Source organism: Peromyscus californicus, unplaced genomic scaffold (assembly GCF_007827085.1).
Source record: "Peromyscus californicus insignis strain IS unplaced genomic scaffold, ASM782708v3 Scaffold_19__1_contigs__length_69161282, whole genome shotgun sequence".
NCBI classification, from domain to species: domain Eukaryota; kingdom Metazoa; phylum Chordata; class Mammalia; order Rodentia; family Cricetidae; genus Peromyscus; species Peromyscus californicus.
The window spans coordinates 65,721,707-65,737,990 of NW_026294491.1; the positions used below are offsets into that span (position 1 = coordinate 65,721,707).

General features: G+C 42.4%; 1 protein-coding gene across 1 annotated transcript in view; it reads left to right on the forward strand.

Moving 5' to 3' along the window:
* The first annotated feature begins 3,052 nt into the window (after window positions 1-3,052).
* The window catches only part of Plcl2 (phospholipase C like 2), a 191,592-nt gene continuing 178,360 nt past the window's right edge, over window positions 3,053-16,284 (forward strand). The window contains exon 1 of the mRNA XM_052745608.1: window positions 3,053-3,428. Coding sequence (XP_052601568.1) covers window positions 3,108-3,428 — 321 coding nt within the window. The 5' untranslated portion in view covers window positions 3,053-3,107. The remainder of the gene's footprint in view (window positions 3,429-16,284) is intronic.

A 16,284-nucleotide genomic window follows, 5' to 3' on the forward strand; every position in this document is an offset into this window, starting at 1 on the left:
AGCATCAGGGTTATCTGGGGAGACTGAAAGTTTATTATGTGCCAGGGACCCTGAATAGCTCAGGGCCTAGGTATCAAATTAATAATGCAAACAAATGGAAGACAGTTTAGCAAGAATGACAATTAAAAGCTGAGGTGATTGAAATGTGAAGAAGGCCTAAGAGAGACAAAGTTGTGAATTGCCAGCATGTTAGAATGAGATTATAAAGGTATTTGACAACTTTAAACACGAACAAATTGCTTATCAGAATTCAACCATTACTGTATGAATGCCATAAACTAGGGTTATCCGGAAGAGCAAATTTATCAATGGCATGAGCATATTTTATTGCTTGCTCTGAAAATCAGACGAAAGGAAATGCTAACAGTATTTGTTGAATGACTATATTTTGGCTCTAACTCTAACTTCTATGAATTTTACAATGCCATGAAACACTTCAGCAAGGATTTTGGCATAATATTTACAATTTCTTTAATAACATTGCTCATGGAAGAGGAGCGATAGGAAGCATTCACTTAGTAACTGCAGAGGCAGAGGCAGGAAGGAGGAGAAATAATTGCTTACTGCACTGTTTGTGATGAAGAAAAAGTCTTACTTGAGCTTGAGAAACACGTAGGGAGACAAGAATTGCGTGTCACAGGAACACGCCTCTTCTTGTCACCATGTAAAGGTACCTACCATTTGGCTGTTTGTGGACCAAGGACCTCTCTAACACGTGTGAGCAGTGTCTTGTGGGAGACAAGCACTTAGGTCCAGGATAAATCCAAACCTGGCACAGACTTCTGCCATCATTAGTTACAGCTCTGCCAAGATGCTTTGGGGAACATTTTAATTTAAATGCCAAATTTATTTCAACGAAATCTCGTTCATATGATCTGTTGGGAATCTAGAATGAAATAGATAGGTGCTCATTTTGGAGGGCATTAGGAAGGTGAATTAGATGGTAGTTTCATAAACCACCACCACCACAACCCAAAGAACCCATTCTGGGTGTTTGACCCTCAGTGTGCACCTACTCAGCTCAGAGCACTCAAGGGAAGAGTTGAGGAGTCTTTGTTGGGTCCAGCGTTCTGCTATTGACAGGTAAAATGCAGAGAATTAGAGTCTACTACAGAAGGGGCAGGACCTTCCAGGTGATTGTTGAAAACATCAGTATTAGAGCTTCAGCAGCAAGACCCCTGCGTGCTGCCTCTCTCTTATAACATACAGGCGATTATGACTGCAAATCTTATAAAACAAACGAGAAAGTGAATTATTTGGAGGTCTTCTCCTGCAAAACTGTCACAAGACAAAAAGATTTTGAAGTTAAACTAGGCAAAGAGTTAGCATGGAAGGGTGGGGCAGAAAAACAATTCAAAGGCTGTCTATCCACAGAGTGTACTGGCCCAGTTCGAGTTGTCCAGTGGGTTACAAAAGCATGCCAGAGGATCAGAAGAATTAAGACACCCCAAGAATAACAGGGAAGGATTTTGATGTTGCTTCTGGGGCAAGGGTGAAGCTTATTTCCTTAGAGGCCTCTTGGCAATTTGCTACCACATCATGCTAAATGAGGGCAAAGTCTCTAAGTTCAGTCCTCGTGGGCTCTCAATGTCTCCTGTGCCCGGGGAATCGAAAAGGAAATGCACAGTGAGAGAAAAACTGGGATGCCAGAGCCAGGCATGAGGCTGGCCCTCAGGGTGCCTGGGGTGGAGAGGTGGGTGGAGCCTCTGGTACCACACAGTGCAGTGGTCCTGCTGCTCTGCTAGTGCTCTGGTTAGGCTGTATAGCGGTCCTGCCCTCTTCCTTGGCTCCAGGAATGGAGGTTTAGGGAAAGTATTTGCATGTGGGAGCGGTACGTTCATCACTGATTTTTGTTTCTGTCCCAAAAGATGTGCCTGATTTGGATGGTACCCACGAGGGGCTGGACAAGCAAGCATCCTTGGAGGCAGGACTAGGAAGGACACGACAGGGAGGGACTACAGTGATAGATCAGTTCCCCTGGGACAACCCAGAGGCACCAAATAAACTCTGCAGATGTCTTCCGTCTCTCAATGCCTGCCAGCCATCCCACCCCAACCCCAGATCCTGGCAACCAGTCATGTCCACTGAGTTTAGCAGTCCAAGGGCGCGCAAGGGAGATTGTTTCTACATATAGAATGGGTCTGCTCGACCGAGGAAGCCCAGCAGGAGCTGGGTGGGAAGGGACGGGGTTCCGAGTGCGGGGTTGAGGCTGGACGCCCAGCAGGAGCTGGGTGGGAAGGGACGGGGTTCCGAGTGCGGGGTTGAGGCTGGACACGAGGTGCAGCGGCCAAGCCCACGGCCCCAGGACTGTCAGTCCGCACGCGACTCGCGTGCACGCTGTGCCCTCGGGATGGGGATGGCTTCGGATGACTGACAGTTGGCGGTGGGGTCCGACCGCTGGCCCGGCCTGGGACCGCGACCCGAGCCCGGACGGGTCCCCGCGGCCTGTAGGGGGCGGCGCGAAGCTCGGGAGGCGACGGCCGCGGGTAGGTGGCGGTGGGCCTGGGGCCGTCAGAAGCCGCCCTGGGCCTCGGCTGAGCCCGGAGGGGACTGACGGGCCTGGGCGGAGCCGGGAGCCGGGAGCCCCGCGCGACGCGCCTCCGCGTGGTCGCCAGCGCTTCGGGCGCCGTGGAGCGAGCCCGCGCGGGAGCCGGGCCGGAGGGGACGCGGCGCTCGTCGGTGAGCGCGGGGCCGGAGGGGACGCGGCGCGCGGCGGTGGGCGCCGGCGCGCGCGCGTTATTTTTGGCGCCCGCAGCGGCGCGTGTGCCGGGGCGTGTTTTCCTTCCCCAGGTGCCGGCAGCCGGGGCGCCGCCGCCGCCCGAGCTGACTCTTCTCTCCCTTCTCTCTCCCCCTCTCCCCCCGGCCCCTGCAGGACCCCAGAGGTAATTCCGCCGGCACGACGTTCTCCGTGCGGGAGGCGAGCTCGCCGCACGCGTCACCTCTGAATCAAAAAGAGAAAGAAAAAAAAAAAAAAGCCAAGAAAAAAAGCGGAAGAAGCGGCCGAGGCGGCGGCGAGGAGGAGGAGGGGCCGCGCGAGGCGGCCCGAGGCGGCGGCGGCGGCGGGGACGCGGGGACGCGGCTTTGTGCAGGCGGGTCGTGGGGCGCCCATGGCGGAGTGTGGCCGGGGCGCCGCAGGCGAGGCCCTGCCCACCTCCCCGGGCCCGGCCCTCGGCGCCAAGGGCGCCCTGAAAGCCGGAGCCGGCGAAGGCGGCGGGGGAGGTCGCCTCGGCCACGGGCGGGCGCGCTATGACAGCGGCGGGGTTTCCAACGGAGACTGCAGCCTCGGCGTGTCCGCCGACGAAGCCCGGGCCAGCCCTGCCAGGGCACCTCGAGGCGTGGCGCTCGCACGGACCCCTAGCCCGGCCCCCGGTCCTGTCCCCAAGGACAGCAAGGCGGGCGGCCTGCCCCGCAGGAGCAGCATCATCAAGGTAGGTAGGAGACCCGCGCGCGTCCTTGGGCTCGGTTTCCCCGCCCCGGGGAAGCGGTGGCGGAAGGAGGCGATGCAGAGTGAGCCTGCTGCGAAGAAGGGGAAGCCAGGGTGTTTGGGTGTTTGCAGTGCTGGAGCAGGGAGTGGAAGCCCGCGGCACTGGGGAAGAATGGAGAGGTGATCCAGAGTGTGCATGAGAGCTGTGCTCTGACATCCTCAGAGCAACTTGGGCTGTCACCTCTCTCCGGATTGACTTGGAATTAAATGGGCCTTGTACCTGCCTGGATAGGGACATGCTTTTCAACAGCACCTTAGCCTGGTGGCACACTCCCTGTAAGGTTGCTATTGTATTTTAAAGACAGGGATCATGTGAAAATATTTTCTTAAAACCCCGGACAATGAGCATACATTATTTAATAGGTTTCTTCTAATCGACATTGTAATTAGTTGCCCCTAGCCAGTGATCATATTTGTAGGATATAAAATACCCCCTCCTTCAATTACTCGGAGAAAGGGATCACAAACGCAGATTTCCTCTTTCTTAGGCTCAAAAGATCCCTGGGAGATTACAGTTCCCGCACAATTTAATCCCTGGCTGCCATAGGCAGGCCTCCAGTCAGCAAGTTCCTTTGGAATGGTCTTGCTGGGGTTGTTGTTTGTTTGTTTTTGTTTTTTTCATGGTGCTATTTAGAAAGCCACCAGCTGTTTTGTGAATTTTAAATTTCAAGGAGTGACATTAAGAGTTTGTGGTGGTTTCCTTCAAATATTACGGTTTAGTTTGCAACATAAAAATATTTCTTGAGACATGAAGTAGAAAAAGAAAGTTGGTAAACTAAGGAAAGCAGAGCCTTGGGCCACATTAACCCATTTGGCTTGCTTAGATTTGGAGCAAATATGGACTGCTGCTTTTGGGAAATGAAGGGGATTTTAGGACAGGACAGTGAGTAGCATAGCACATTAGTAGTGCCGCACCCATCCTTCTCGAGGTCAGAACGTGCCGGGGGCACAGTCAGAAATCCTCCAGTACTGTGAGAGTCTCTCTGTGTTAGCAACCTTGCGTCCATCCAGTGAAACACACCACTTGCTGCTGTCAGAGGCAGTTGTGAAACTGCATTCGGCCTTGTCCTGGGCTTGCTCAGTTTGTATGTGGGAGGCACCGTGCAAGGGCTTCAAGTCAAGTGCATCCTCCCCGCAGCTAACTTTTAAACCACGAAAAGTTGTGACTTTCTGTTGCCTGTGTAGCTTTTAGTGATGATGTCTTTTCTTCTAGTATGTAGTTTGTTTTCAAGTATATGTGAGTATTGATCCTATTTGCAGAGCTATGTGAGATTTCTGTTTTTATTGGTTGACAAATATTTGTGGTGATTTTACATGGTGATATTAATAAAATTTTGTGTGAAAATTTCAGAGAAGATACCGTCTTACTTAATTTTAACAACCTTTTCCTCCCAAGGGTTTCAAGGGCTTGTTTTCACATTTAAAAGGCTAGAATTCATCAGTATCCACATTGAGATTCATAGGGGAACCTGATGGATAGCAGCAGTGGTGCTCCGTTTCGTTGTTGTGGAAGCCAAGACAAGATTGGCTTGCCTGTCCGTGACGTGAACTTGAGATTGAGTCCTTGGCACCATTCTCCATGGAAGGCTGTAGAAACACAGGATGAGTCGTGAAGAAATCACTGGTTGGGAAATGGAGATGCTACTTATACTGAATTCTGAGTTTCAAAGTCATGTTTTCATTTTCCTTCATTTTAATGAAGCCAGTTAGCTTTTTATTCACCACCATGCCCCTGGATACACAGTACCAGGATCATAGTAGGTGCTACAGGAATGATCAGGAAGTTCGTGTTTATCTAAGTTCTGTTACTTTCTGAAACAGGTGGTTTTGGATTTACTAATCATATCTTAGTATCTTGTACCAGGTAAGATAATCTGACAGATTCCCCTTTCTGGTCTTTGTTTTCAACTTATTTTTTTCTTAATCGTTCTTGAAAATGATGGAAGTAGTGTTAAAAGTTGATTGTGCCTGCAGTATAGAAAGAAAGGCCACTCTAGATAGGGAAGTAGTTGGTTCCTCCATGAATTGGTTTCTTGGAGCATCAGGATTTTAGGAATTTAGTGTTGTGTTTTCTGAAGACATATTTACAGCATAAAGATAATATTTTAATAGAATAAAGAAGTCTCTTAATTTAATATCAAAGTCCATAACACAATGAGTACTGCATAGGTACCTTTGAATGGCAGAAATTGTATTTCACATTTGTTAAGAACTAACACAAGTCTTATGCTTAAGCAGAGCTCAGGGGAAGGGCCGTAAGGGGTCTGTCCTTGCTCTCTTGTGCTCTTTCTAAAGGGCTTTAAGGACTAAATGTGGTCAGGTGGTCTGAGGTGGGGGACGATGAGGAAGCCAAGGTGCTGAAGACAGTAGCCCATCAGTGACTGGCTGAGGGGCAGAGGCCACTGTGTGTGGCTTGAGCAGGCTGCTGGCGGCCTCTTGCTTCTTTCCTGTCTTCTGCTTCTCAGGCTTCACATCCTGTTAGGTCAGGGTCACTAAGTGATAGGTAAAGGAAGGCTAAATACTAACTCGATTGGCATGTTCAGAAACACACTGAACTGACCAGAAGTCTATTTCTTATTTAACATAATTTCTTTGGTGTTTCATCTGTTTTATAAATAGTAATGAGTAAGAAATTGTTGTAAAACGCTTTTTGTTTTTTGTTTTCCTCCCCAGATAGGCACACAGTTCTATACTAAAAGAGCTCCTCAGTTATGGTAGCAATCTTGATGAAAATCCAGAGAGAGTCTTATAAAATCTTTTACAGATATTTTGAGATGATACAGAAGTCATGGGAAGCAGTGGCAGATATTTTTAGCTTTCTTTAACCTATTGAAAATAACAGTATGTTCTTGAGATTATCTGCAGAGTCACATGACTGGATTTTTAGGGACGAAGTTGTATCTGTCATCTTTAGTAATCTAGTAAAAATGAAAACACCACTTTCATTTTCTCCTTGGTCACACTACTTAATACAATCTACTTTATTTCCAAATAGATAATTTGGTTAATTGTTCAGATGACCACTTTTTTTTAAATACATAGCTTATTTATTAATTAAGGTATGAAATAGTACTTGGGGCCTTAGATTTATTTTAGAAATCAATGTATCAAAATGACTATATTAATTTTGGTGGCTTGTTTTAATCAGAATTAGTTAAATACTTTGCAGTCAAAAGGGTGCTATTGCTGCAGTTGCACTGGGCATCAATTTTGTGAGCTATGGCAATGCATGGAGTCTCCTAGTCATTACCATAGTCAAGCTACTAAGCAGTTTGGCCAACTCTCTTCACCCTACCCCCAGATCTCTTTGTCATCCTCCCTTCTCCACGTTCTTAGAATGTGGCAGCTGTTGATGCTGGCCCCTCCCATACTGAGGCTATGCAGCTATTGATGCTGGCCCTTCTCATACTGAGGCTATGCAGCTATTGCATTACTTGGTGTTCAGATGAAGTAACAGTAACCACCGCTTACTGAACTCTCATTGTGGGCAGGACATGTGACAGGTGTGGTGCTTTCCCTGACTCTGACATGGTCCCATATCACCCACAGAGGGTGGAGGAAGGCAGCGTTTAGAGAGGCTAGCAATGTGTCCGTGGTGCTGGAGCTGCATGCCGTCTGTCTCTCGACTGTGGCCACGGTCTTTTTTTTTTTTTTTTTTTTTAATTACTCTATCCATTTACACGTTTTGTGTAAGTAAGGGAGCCTTCCTGGTCTGGGATACCAGGTTTGTTTTTCTCTTCTAAATATACAGGGTGTTGGAGGGAGAAAGACTGTCTCCTGCAGAAGTAGTTGATAGATAACATAGCCAGGCAGCTGCTTCATCACCTGTCATAACTACTTGGCCAGGCCTTCAGCTTCACAGTGACTTTGTTTTTCTTAATATAGCTATCATATATTGTTGAGTAAAAAAATAATCTTACAGTCTTTATAACAACATATATTCTTCTACCTTGATGCTGAGCTCCCAAGCATGAACAACACTAGACTTTTTAATGCCTGTTATACATATTTAAGCAAAATAATAAAAACATACCTGAGCATTGTACTGGGGCATGGTTTTGTTAAGTGGGCTTTTTACAGGCCCAAACTGGTGCTGGCGAGTTCTGCACTGGAACATACAGTGCTCAGGAACTGTTTTTTGAATTGGAACTTAATATCTGTATTCAACAGATATTAATATCAATATCTTAATATCTGTATTTAGTGTCTTGTCTTTCTTTCTCTTCTCTTCCTCACATAAGGAGAAACAGGCCACTGCTTGCCATGCATTTAAGAACTGGATCACAAAGGGAATTGTCTGAATAGATAGGCAGATCCAAGTAGACCCTTTGGATCAGAAACTCTCACGGCCAATCAGCAGCTCTGCACTTTACTTTCTACTAATGTGTTTAGACCCAATAACTGTTGAAAGGTCAGAGCATGGCTGACTGTTCTAAAGAGCTTTCCCCAAAGTCATGAGAGTGCATTGTTTTTATACACCACCCTTTGCTTTTCCTTCTTTCAGTCCTTCTAGTTCATTTGCGTTTTAAATCAGCTGATGGGAAATTGTTTTATTAGTTGATTGTATCATTCAAGTTTTCTCAAATCTGTTTACTTCCTTCTACAGTGCTGTGTGCTCTGTAAGGGGTTTAAATTATGCTGTTTTGTTTTAAGGTTTAGGTTATGAAAATTTGAATTTTCAGTAGATGTAGCAATATTATTGTAGCCATAATGCGGATCTAAAATGAACATTTGTAGTTTTCTTTTTAGACATATATATTGGTCCCAAAGTAATTGCTCTATCCCTTAAATATTGTTTTGGATGGTAACGCCTACTCAACTTCTAGATCTCTGTGTTAGTTCAGCTACTTTTTATTTTTTATTAGTGAGATGCAAATATTTTCACCAGAAGGTCACATGAGTGGCAGAAATTGTTATATGTTGAAACTATGTAAACAACCTGACAATGCTTTTTTCTACTGATAATGAATCAGGAAGATTGTGCTTGGCACAAGAGTATGTCATAACTCAACCTCAAGCCAGAGCCACTGGAGAAATTGTAGTCCCCCCCTCCATGTCAGAATAACTCCAGACTTTGGGGTTCACAAAGCATATAGTTAATTGCATTGGTCTGACAGTCAGTGAGTTCCGGCTGCTGGTAGACGGTTGGCACTTGTGCACTCTACAACATCAGAGCAGGGCAGGCATTTGAGTTCTCTGGCCTCTAGCACTTGACTATGGCAGGGTTTGTTAGGTAAAATGTATTCTAGGGGACCCTCTCAACTTGGCTGCCCCTGACTGTGTGGCACTTGTTTGGTCATTCCTAAGGAGCAGGACCGAAATTAGAGGACTGCCAATCATCTGGCTCCCCTGCATCCTTGTTACATAGCCTTGTGGACCCCATAGCTAAGATGAGGAGGATAAAGACCCTCTCCTAGCACTGTTAAGATGCAGTGAGATGATGTGTGCTCAGTGGATGGCAGGCAGTCGGGACTCCAGGAGCGTTATCCAGAGTGTTTTTCCTCTCCCATTTCTCACTGAAGGTCATTCTGAAATGAGCTGGCTTCTTCAGGTTCATTGCAGTTGGAGTTCACTGGTACTACCATGCCTGTTTTGGAAGATTTATCTTTCAACCCATAGAGAAAAGCTTTGAGAAGCTTTCTAGGTGTATGCTGTGATGCTTTGGAGAGTGAAATATTTAGGTGCTTTTTCTGAATCCCATGTTTTATACAATTGAACATGTGTAAGAGGCCACAGTGCATGACATTCCCCTCTGTCTTGATTGGCTTAGCAAAGTCTGGGTTTTTATTTTTTGTCACTACAAAATTTTTAATAGTGTCTCTATTCACTCTCAGAAGTATCCCAGTTTGGATGATCCATTGCCACCTCGCCAGGAACTTTGTGGGATGAACTTCTCAATCAAAGCTTAGCCTTTCTTTTGGTCCCACTGTTTTCTTTGCGTGGAGTAGTTTTCCCCTTCTCAGTCACGCCTAGGATGTTATTTGGTTTGTTGCCTCTCAGTGTGAAGTGTTTGTTTTTCTGCCTTCTAGCTCCAACTCCACCTGTATTTCCATACTGCTCTGCTTCTCTCCACCTCATAGGTACCTATGTCTTATTTACTCCGTGAGCTTGTGAAAAAGGTTCAGTGTCATGTATAAAGTGTGTATTTAAGTGTGCGTGTGTGTGTGTGTGTGTGTGTGTGTGTGTGTGTATGCATCAAATGTGAGTTAATAAATTGATAACTCATCAGTTTTTTGAAGAGATTATTAGATTTAACTCCAAGTGATTTTAACTGGAACATACCACTTCATGGGCTGTATTCTTCAAAAAGAAGTTTCTTTCATGTACTTATTTTTTTCTGAAAAAAATTATTTGAAAATAATCATAAGGAAATACCTTCATATAAAGTTGAGTCTAGGAATTTCATTCCTTCCAGAATTGTTCTGCATGAGGCTGAATGGTCTGTCCCTTTTGTGTCCTGAATTATGAGTAGACCTTTGAATTTTTGTTTTGGTTTTAGAGTTTATAAAGCATAGCCAGAGAGTGTTACTGTTTGTTAAAGCACTTAATCTCTTTTCTGGTATTTGGGTTTTTAAAAGTGACTTACATAATTTCTACTCAGCTTTTTTTTTTTTTTTTTTTTTTTTTTTTGGTTTTTCGAGACAGGGTTTCTCTGTGTAGCTTTGCGCCTTTCCTGGAACTCACTTGGTAGTCCAGGTTGGCCTCGAACTCACAGAGATCCGCCTGGCTCTGCCTCCCGAGTGCTGGGATTAAAGGCGTGCGCCACCACCGCCCGGCCTACTCAGCTTTTTTAAGGAGTTAATTACTTAAACTTTGATTGTCATTGATATTGGAATGCCATAAGGTATTTATTGGGAGTGCTGTGGAATTGATAATACAGAGGAGTGTGCGGGTTTGGATTTGCAGTGTCGAAATGGGAATCTCTGTTCTCTCAGTTCATTTTGACATCTAATGCTGGAAATCCAGTCCTTTGTTGCAGTGAATGGATTAGGTACAGAAGAAATGGGTGTTTCATAGGCATCATTTCACACACCTCTTACCAGAACTTGCAAGGAGACATCATCCTCTTTACAGGCAAGGAAACCTTTTCATAAGGATTGAGAATTCCCAAGCAGGGTCACAGAATTTACATGGGGCAAAGTCAGCATTCAGACCAAATTTGTCTGTCTTGAAAGTCCATGTGGTTTCTTTTGTTTGTTTGTTTTTTCTCATTCACCATCCTTTTCTACTCTAACTTCTGAAATATGGTTTTTGTTGTTGTTGTTTTTCTTATTTATTCATTTTACTCCTCTTTGACCAAGCCATTCTGGCTCCTTAGCATTAAAAGTTTCCACCCGTCTTGAAATATTGGCAGATTTCTAAAAGAGTTTGTCTGTTCAGAAGAAGCCACATGTACCTAACAATGTGAATTAGAGCTGCAGTCCTGGCTGCATGCTCCAAGTTCTGTCTGACCTACAAACCACTTTCCCTGACTGTGAGGTCAGTATTCAGGAGTCTTCTTGTAGTGTGCTAGTGTATTGCATTGCAAGCTGCAGGTGTTAACATCCCCAAAACTAAGCAGCGGGATTTAAATGCATCAATAATGAAGATTCGTGATATTTTCAGAATGGAAAGTGATCACATAAAATTCTGTCATTAGTTATATACAAGGCCATACTGGTTAGTAAGTATATTTAGCTCCTGGCTATGGTTGAATTAATTTATTTGCATACCAGTATAACAGAATTGGAAAATTTGTTATGTAATAATACTGCAGTATATGGCTATTAATAGAACAAAATGTGGTCTTACAGATAGTAATTTTTGTGGATCTTTTTCTGTTGTAGATAGCTGCATACATACAATTCTACTTATGCATGCATATACTGTTTTTAAATAACAAAGATTGAGCGCTAAGCTAACCAAACAGTGTAGAAGAGGTAGTGAGTTGGCCTGAGGCTAGTCTGTCTGTCTCCTTAGAGGATGAGATGGGTAGCAGATTTCTGCTCTCTAATTGAAAATGACCATGAAGGGGTTGCACATTTTTTATGAATATTGCTTATAAAGCTTTAGTTGCTTTTACCAATTAGTGTGGTCACAGAGGGATAAATGGCCTGTTTGCAGCTACCATTAGATTCAAGTTTTATGACTGTTCCCCTGTGGTCTCCTGCTCCTTTTATGTTTCATCTCCTTCTGAACCTCGTCTCCTGTATCATGGTGGTTAGGATTTTTTGAGTTATTTTATATTTTAATGTTTATTCTTGAAAAATATAAATGAGTTGTTTAGACGTCATGTGTCGTGTGTGTGCCCCCCCCTCATTTTGGGGTTAATGAAATAATAGTATGAAGGATATATTTATTCTTGGAGCATTTAATAGTTTGTTAAAAGAAATCTGTACATGTTTTAAAGCTTTCATTGCTTATGTATAGTCTCATAAATAATTTTATATTTATTAAAAATACTAACCTCTTTCATAGCACATATTTATGTTTGCTGTAGTAGATACTGCCAAGCATTTTCCTAGCTAATTAAAGTATTTTAAATACTAAACAGGTTGAATAATTCTAATTGCTCCAAATATACATAATTTGCATTGTCGGGTTTGTTTTGTTTTGTTTTTTTCTTTTTTCTTTTTTGTAATCATTACTGTGATTTTCTGGTTGAATATTCTGGTAACTATGATACTGAGAACTTTTTCATGTTTTTTGATCATCTGGATGTTGTCTTTGTAAAAAAAAAAAATGCCGGTTTGACTCCTTTGCCTGTTTGAAATTTTTTTTAAATTGATTTGTATGACTTGATGTTTTCTGGATGTATCTCTTGTGAGATATAGATGTGAAAATGTCTTCTCCTGGGTATGACTTGTCTCTTCACTGGCCTGAGAGGCTATCTTGTAATGAAAAACAATTCCTAATTTTAGTGAAACCAAATTTATTAACATTTTCAGTTATGGTTATGGTTTTTGTGTCTTCTTTTAAAGAAGTCTCTTTTTTTGTGGGAGAGGCGTTTTTCGAGACAGGATTTCTCTGTAGCTTTGGAGCCTGTCCTGGATTAGCTCTGTAGACCAGGCTGGCCTTGAACTCACAGAGATCCACTGCCTCTGCCTCCCGAGTGCTGGAATTACAGGCGTGCACCACCACTGCCCGGCAAGAAGTCTCTTTTTAAGACCGTGAAGATTTTTATTAATTAACTTCTGGAACCTTTGCTTTGCTTTTTATATTCTGTGTGGAATATATATATTATATATTATTTATACACATTAATATTAAATATATTACATAAACATTTCTATTATATATTTTATATCATTTATACAGTTATTTATATATTTATGCTAAATATAAATATATTACATATTTATATTAAACATGTTTTATACTTATATGTAAGTGATTCCTTCAACACCATTTATTTGAAAATAGGGTCTTTTATTCATGTATTGCATTGCCTTTTTTTGATAAATCAAGTGACTAGTTATGCATAGTTTTGTCTGTGTGTTGCATTCTGGGTCATTGGAGAAAGCCGCCTCAGAGCATTGTTTTTTCAAAGAACGGATCTGACAGTAGAACCAGCACCGTTCCTGGAGAGAGGTGACTGGACCTTTCAACCTTGGCTGAAACATGTCTTTGTGTTTCCTTTAATCTTGTCATCTTGTGCTCAGATGACACACCTAACATGCAGTGAATGCTGGTACTCAGCGGAGGTTATATGGTGATGCTTGCGAACAGGTGTTTGTTAGCCCAGGTGGTTCATATCGGAAGGGACAGACTGGTGGTACTGCAGTGCCCTCGATGTGGTGGGCTCATTGGCAAAGTTTGTGTGTCGTGATGAGTGAACACAAACTCCTGGAGTATCCATAAATGTATTTCATTAGTTACAAAGCAGTAAACTTTCAACTGGTGGATATTCCCAGCCTTAATTATGTGGTGTGTACTCTGACCTCTCAGTGTGTGCCCTTAGATTGTCATTAGTTTTGCTTATTCTATTTGGATAGTATTTATTTTCCAAATTAATGTGCGGGAATCTAACACAGAAGCATGTACCTTTCACTTGTCTTAGGCAGGTTCCAAGGAAGAGAAGTAACCTGATGAGAGGGCTGAGCTTGAGTTTGGAGGAACTCTAGGTTTTGTTGTTTCTATTTAGGCTGTGTGCTTCCTGTTATTGCCTTTATTATGTTGAGCTATAATATCCCAGTATACTTATCCTCTCCACAGGACTTTTATCATGAGTGGTTGTTGGATTTTGCCAAAGGCCGTTTCTACACTGTCTTAGTCAGTGTTTTATTGCTGTGAAGAGATACCTTGACCCTGGCAACTCTTTCAAGAGAAAGCATTTAACTGGGGCTATCTTACAGTTTCAGAGGTTTACGTGGCGGCATGCAGCCAGACATGGTGCTGTAGAAGTAGCTTGAGAGTTCTACATCTGAATCTGTAGGCAGCAGGGAGAGAGAGGACACTGGCCTGGTGTGGGCTTTTGAAACCTCAAAGCCCCATTGACACTTCCTCCTAAAAGGCCACACCTCCTAATTCTTTTCAAATAATGCCGCTCAATGAGACTAAGCATTCAAATATATGAGCCTATGGGAGTCATCTTATTCAAACTACCACATGCATCTAATGGGGTTTCTAATCCTTAGTCTGTTTTGTGGTGGTTAAATTTATTGATTTATATATGTTGAATCATTCCTACATCTCTGGTATGGAGGTGACTTGATCATGATGTATAATATTGTTTATGTGTTCTTGAATTCAATTTGCAAGTATTTTATTTAAAATTTCTGCTTCTATGTTCAAAAGAGGCATTGACCTATACTTTTTTTGTTGGGTCTTTGTCCGGTTTTGGTATTGGGGTAATACTAGTTTCATAAAAGAAATTAGAAAAATGTTTCTTCCTTTTGTAGAATAGATTGAAGAGTATTGTTAGTTCTTCACTGAAGGTCTGGTAGAATTCTGCACTGGATCCATCTGGCCCTGGACTGTTTTTACTTGGGAGTTTTTAAACCATGATTTCTATCTTACTGCATATTAAGGGTCTGTTTAAATCATTTATTACATCTTGATTTAATTTTGGTAGGTTGTATATATCTAGAAGTTAATTTGTTTCTTTTGGATTTTTCCAATTTGGTAGACTATAGATGTTAAAAATATGTTCTTGGGCCGGGCGGGTGGTGGCGCACGCCTTTAATCCCAGCACTCCGGAGGCAGAGCCAGGCAGATCTCTGTGAGTTCGAGGCCAGCCTGGGCTACCAAGTGAGTTCCAGGAAAAGGCGCAAAGCTACACAGAGAAACCCTGTCTCGAAAAACCAAAAAAAAAAAAAAAAAAAAAAAAAAATGTTCTTCCAATTCTTTGAGTTTCCTCAGTATCTGTTGTAATATCTTTTTTTAATCTACAATCTTATTAATTTGGATCATTTTTCTCTTTCTTTTGGTTAGTTTGGCTAAGTGTTTATCAATCTTGTTAATCGTTTCAAAGTACCAATTCATTATTTCATTGAATTTTTTTATATTGTTTTCTTTGTTTCTGTTTTATGAATTTAAGCTCTGATTTTAATTATCTCTTCACTCCCACTCTTTTTGGTTCTTATTTTACTAGGGCCTTCAGATGGATCATTAAGTAATAATTTGAGATCTCAATTTTTTTGATGTAAGCACTTATTGCTGTAATAATCCCCTTTAGGACTAGACTGCCTGACTGCCTTCATGTGTCCATTGATTGTGTTTTCATTTTCATCCAAATTCTATTTCATCCAAAATCTCCACCTTGATTCCCCCTTCACCCAATTTCACTTCAGTAGTGTCTGCTTTAGCGCCTAAGAATTTGTAGACTTTGTCTTTTCTTTTGTTGTTGCTATCCATCTTTATTGCATGGTGGTCAGATAGGATGTGGAATATAGTTTCAATGTTCCTGTATTTATTGAAGTTCACTTTGTGTCCTAAAATGTGGTCTGTTTTGGAGACAGTCCCACAGGCCACTGAGAACATGTATTCTTCAGTGTTTGTGTGAAATGTTCTGTAAATACATACCTGTTAAGTCCATTTGATTTGTGATGTCATTTAATTCGAGTTTCTCTATTCAGTTTCTTTCCAGATTACCTGCCTATTAGTGAAAGTCAAATGTTGAAATTATCACTATCACTGTGTTGGTGTTAATCTGTGGTTTTAAGTCGTGTGTGTGTGTGTGTGTGTGTGTGTGTGTGTGTGTGTGTGTGTTTACCTGCCTATTAGTGAAAGTCAAATGTTGAAATTATCACTATCACTGTGTTGGTGTTAATCTGTGGTTTTAAGTCGTGTGTGTGTGTGTGTGTGTGTGTGTGTGTGTTTACCTGCCTATTAGTGAAAGTCAAATGTTGAAATTATCACTATCACTTTGTTGGTGTTAATCTGTGGTTTTAAGTCGTGTGTGTGTGTGTGTGTGTGTGTGTGTGTGTGTGTGTGTGTGTAAGTAATTGAGTGTTCCTGTGTTTGATTCATGTATGTCTATGATGTAAAGTCCTGTTGGATTTTCCTTTAATGAGGATAAATTGTCCCTTCTTACCTTTTGCCTAGTAGTGGTTTGAAGTCGATTTGGTCAGATACTAGAATAGCCACACTTGCTTATTTCTTGGTTCCATTTGCTTGGAAAACCTTTCCCCAAACATTTACCATAAGGTGGTGTCTATCATGGTCATGGGGTGTGTTTCTTGGAGTCAGCAAAAAGGTGAATCCTGTTTTCTGACCTGGGTCTCTCATTAGGAAGTAGGACCATTAAGAGTTACTATGGAGCTTCATGCATTAATTGTCATTCTCTTGTTTTTGTGGTCTTCTATTAGATCTCTTTTGAT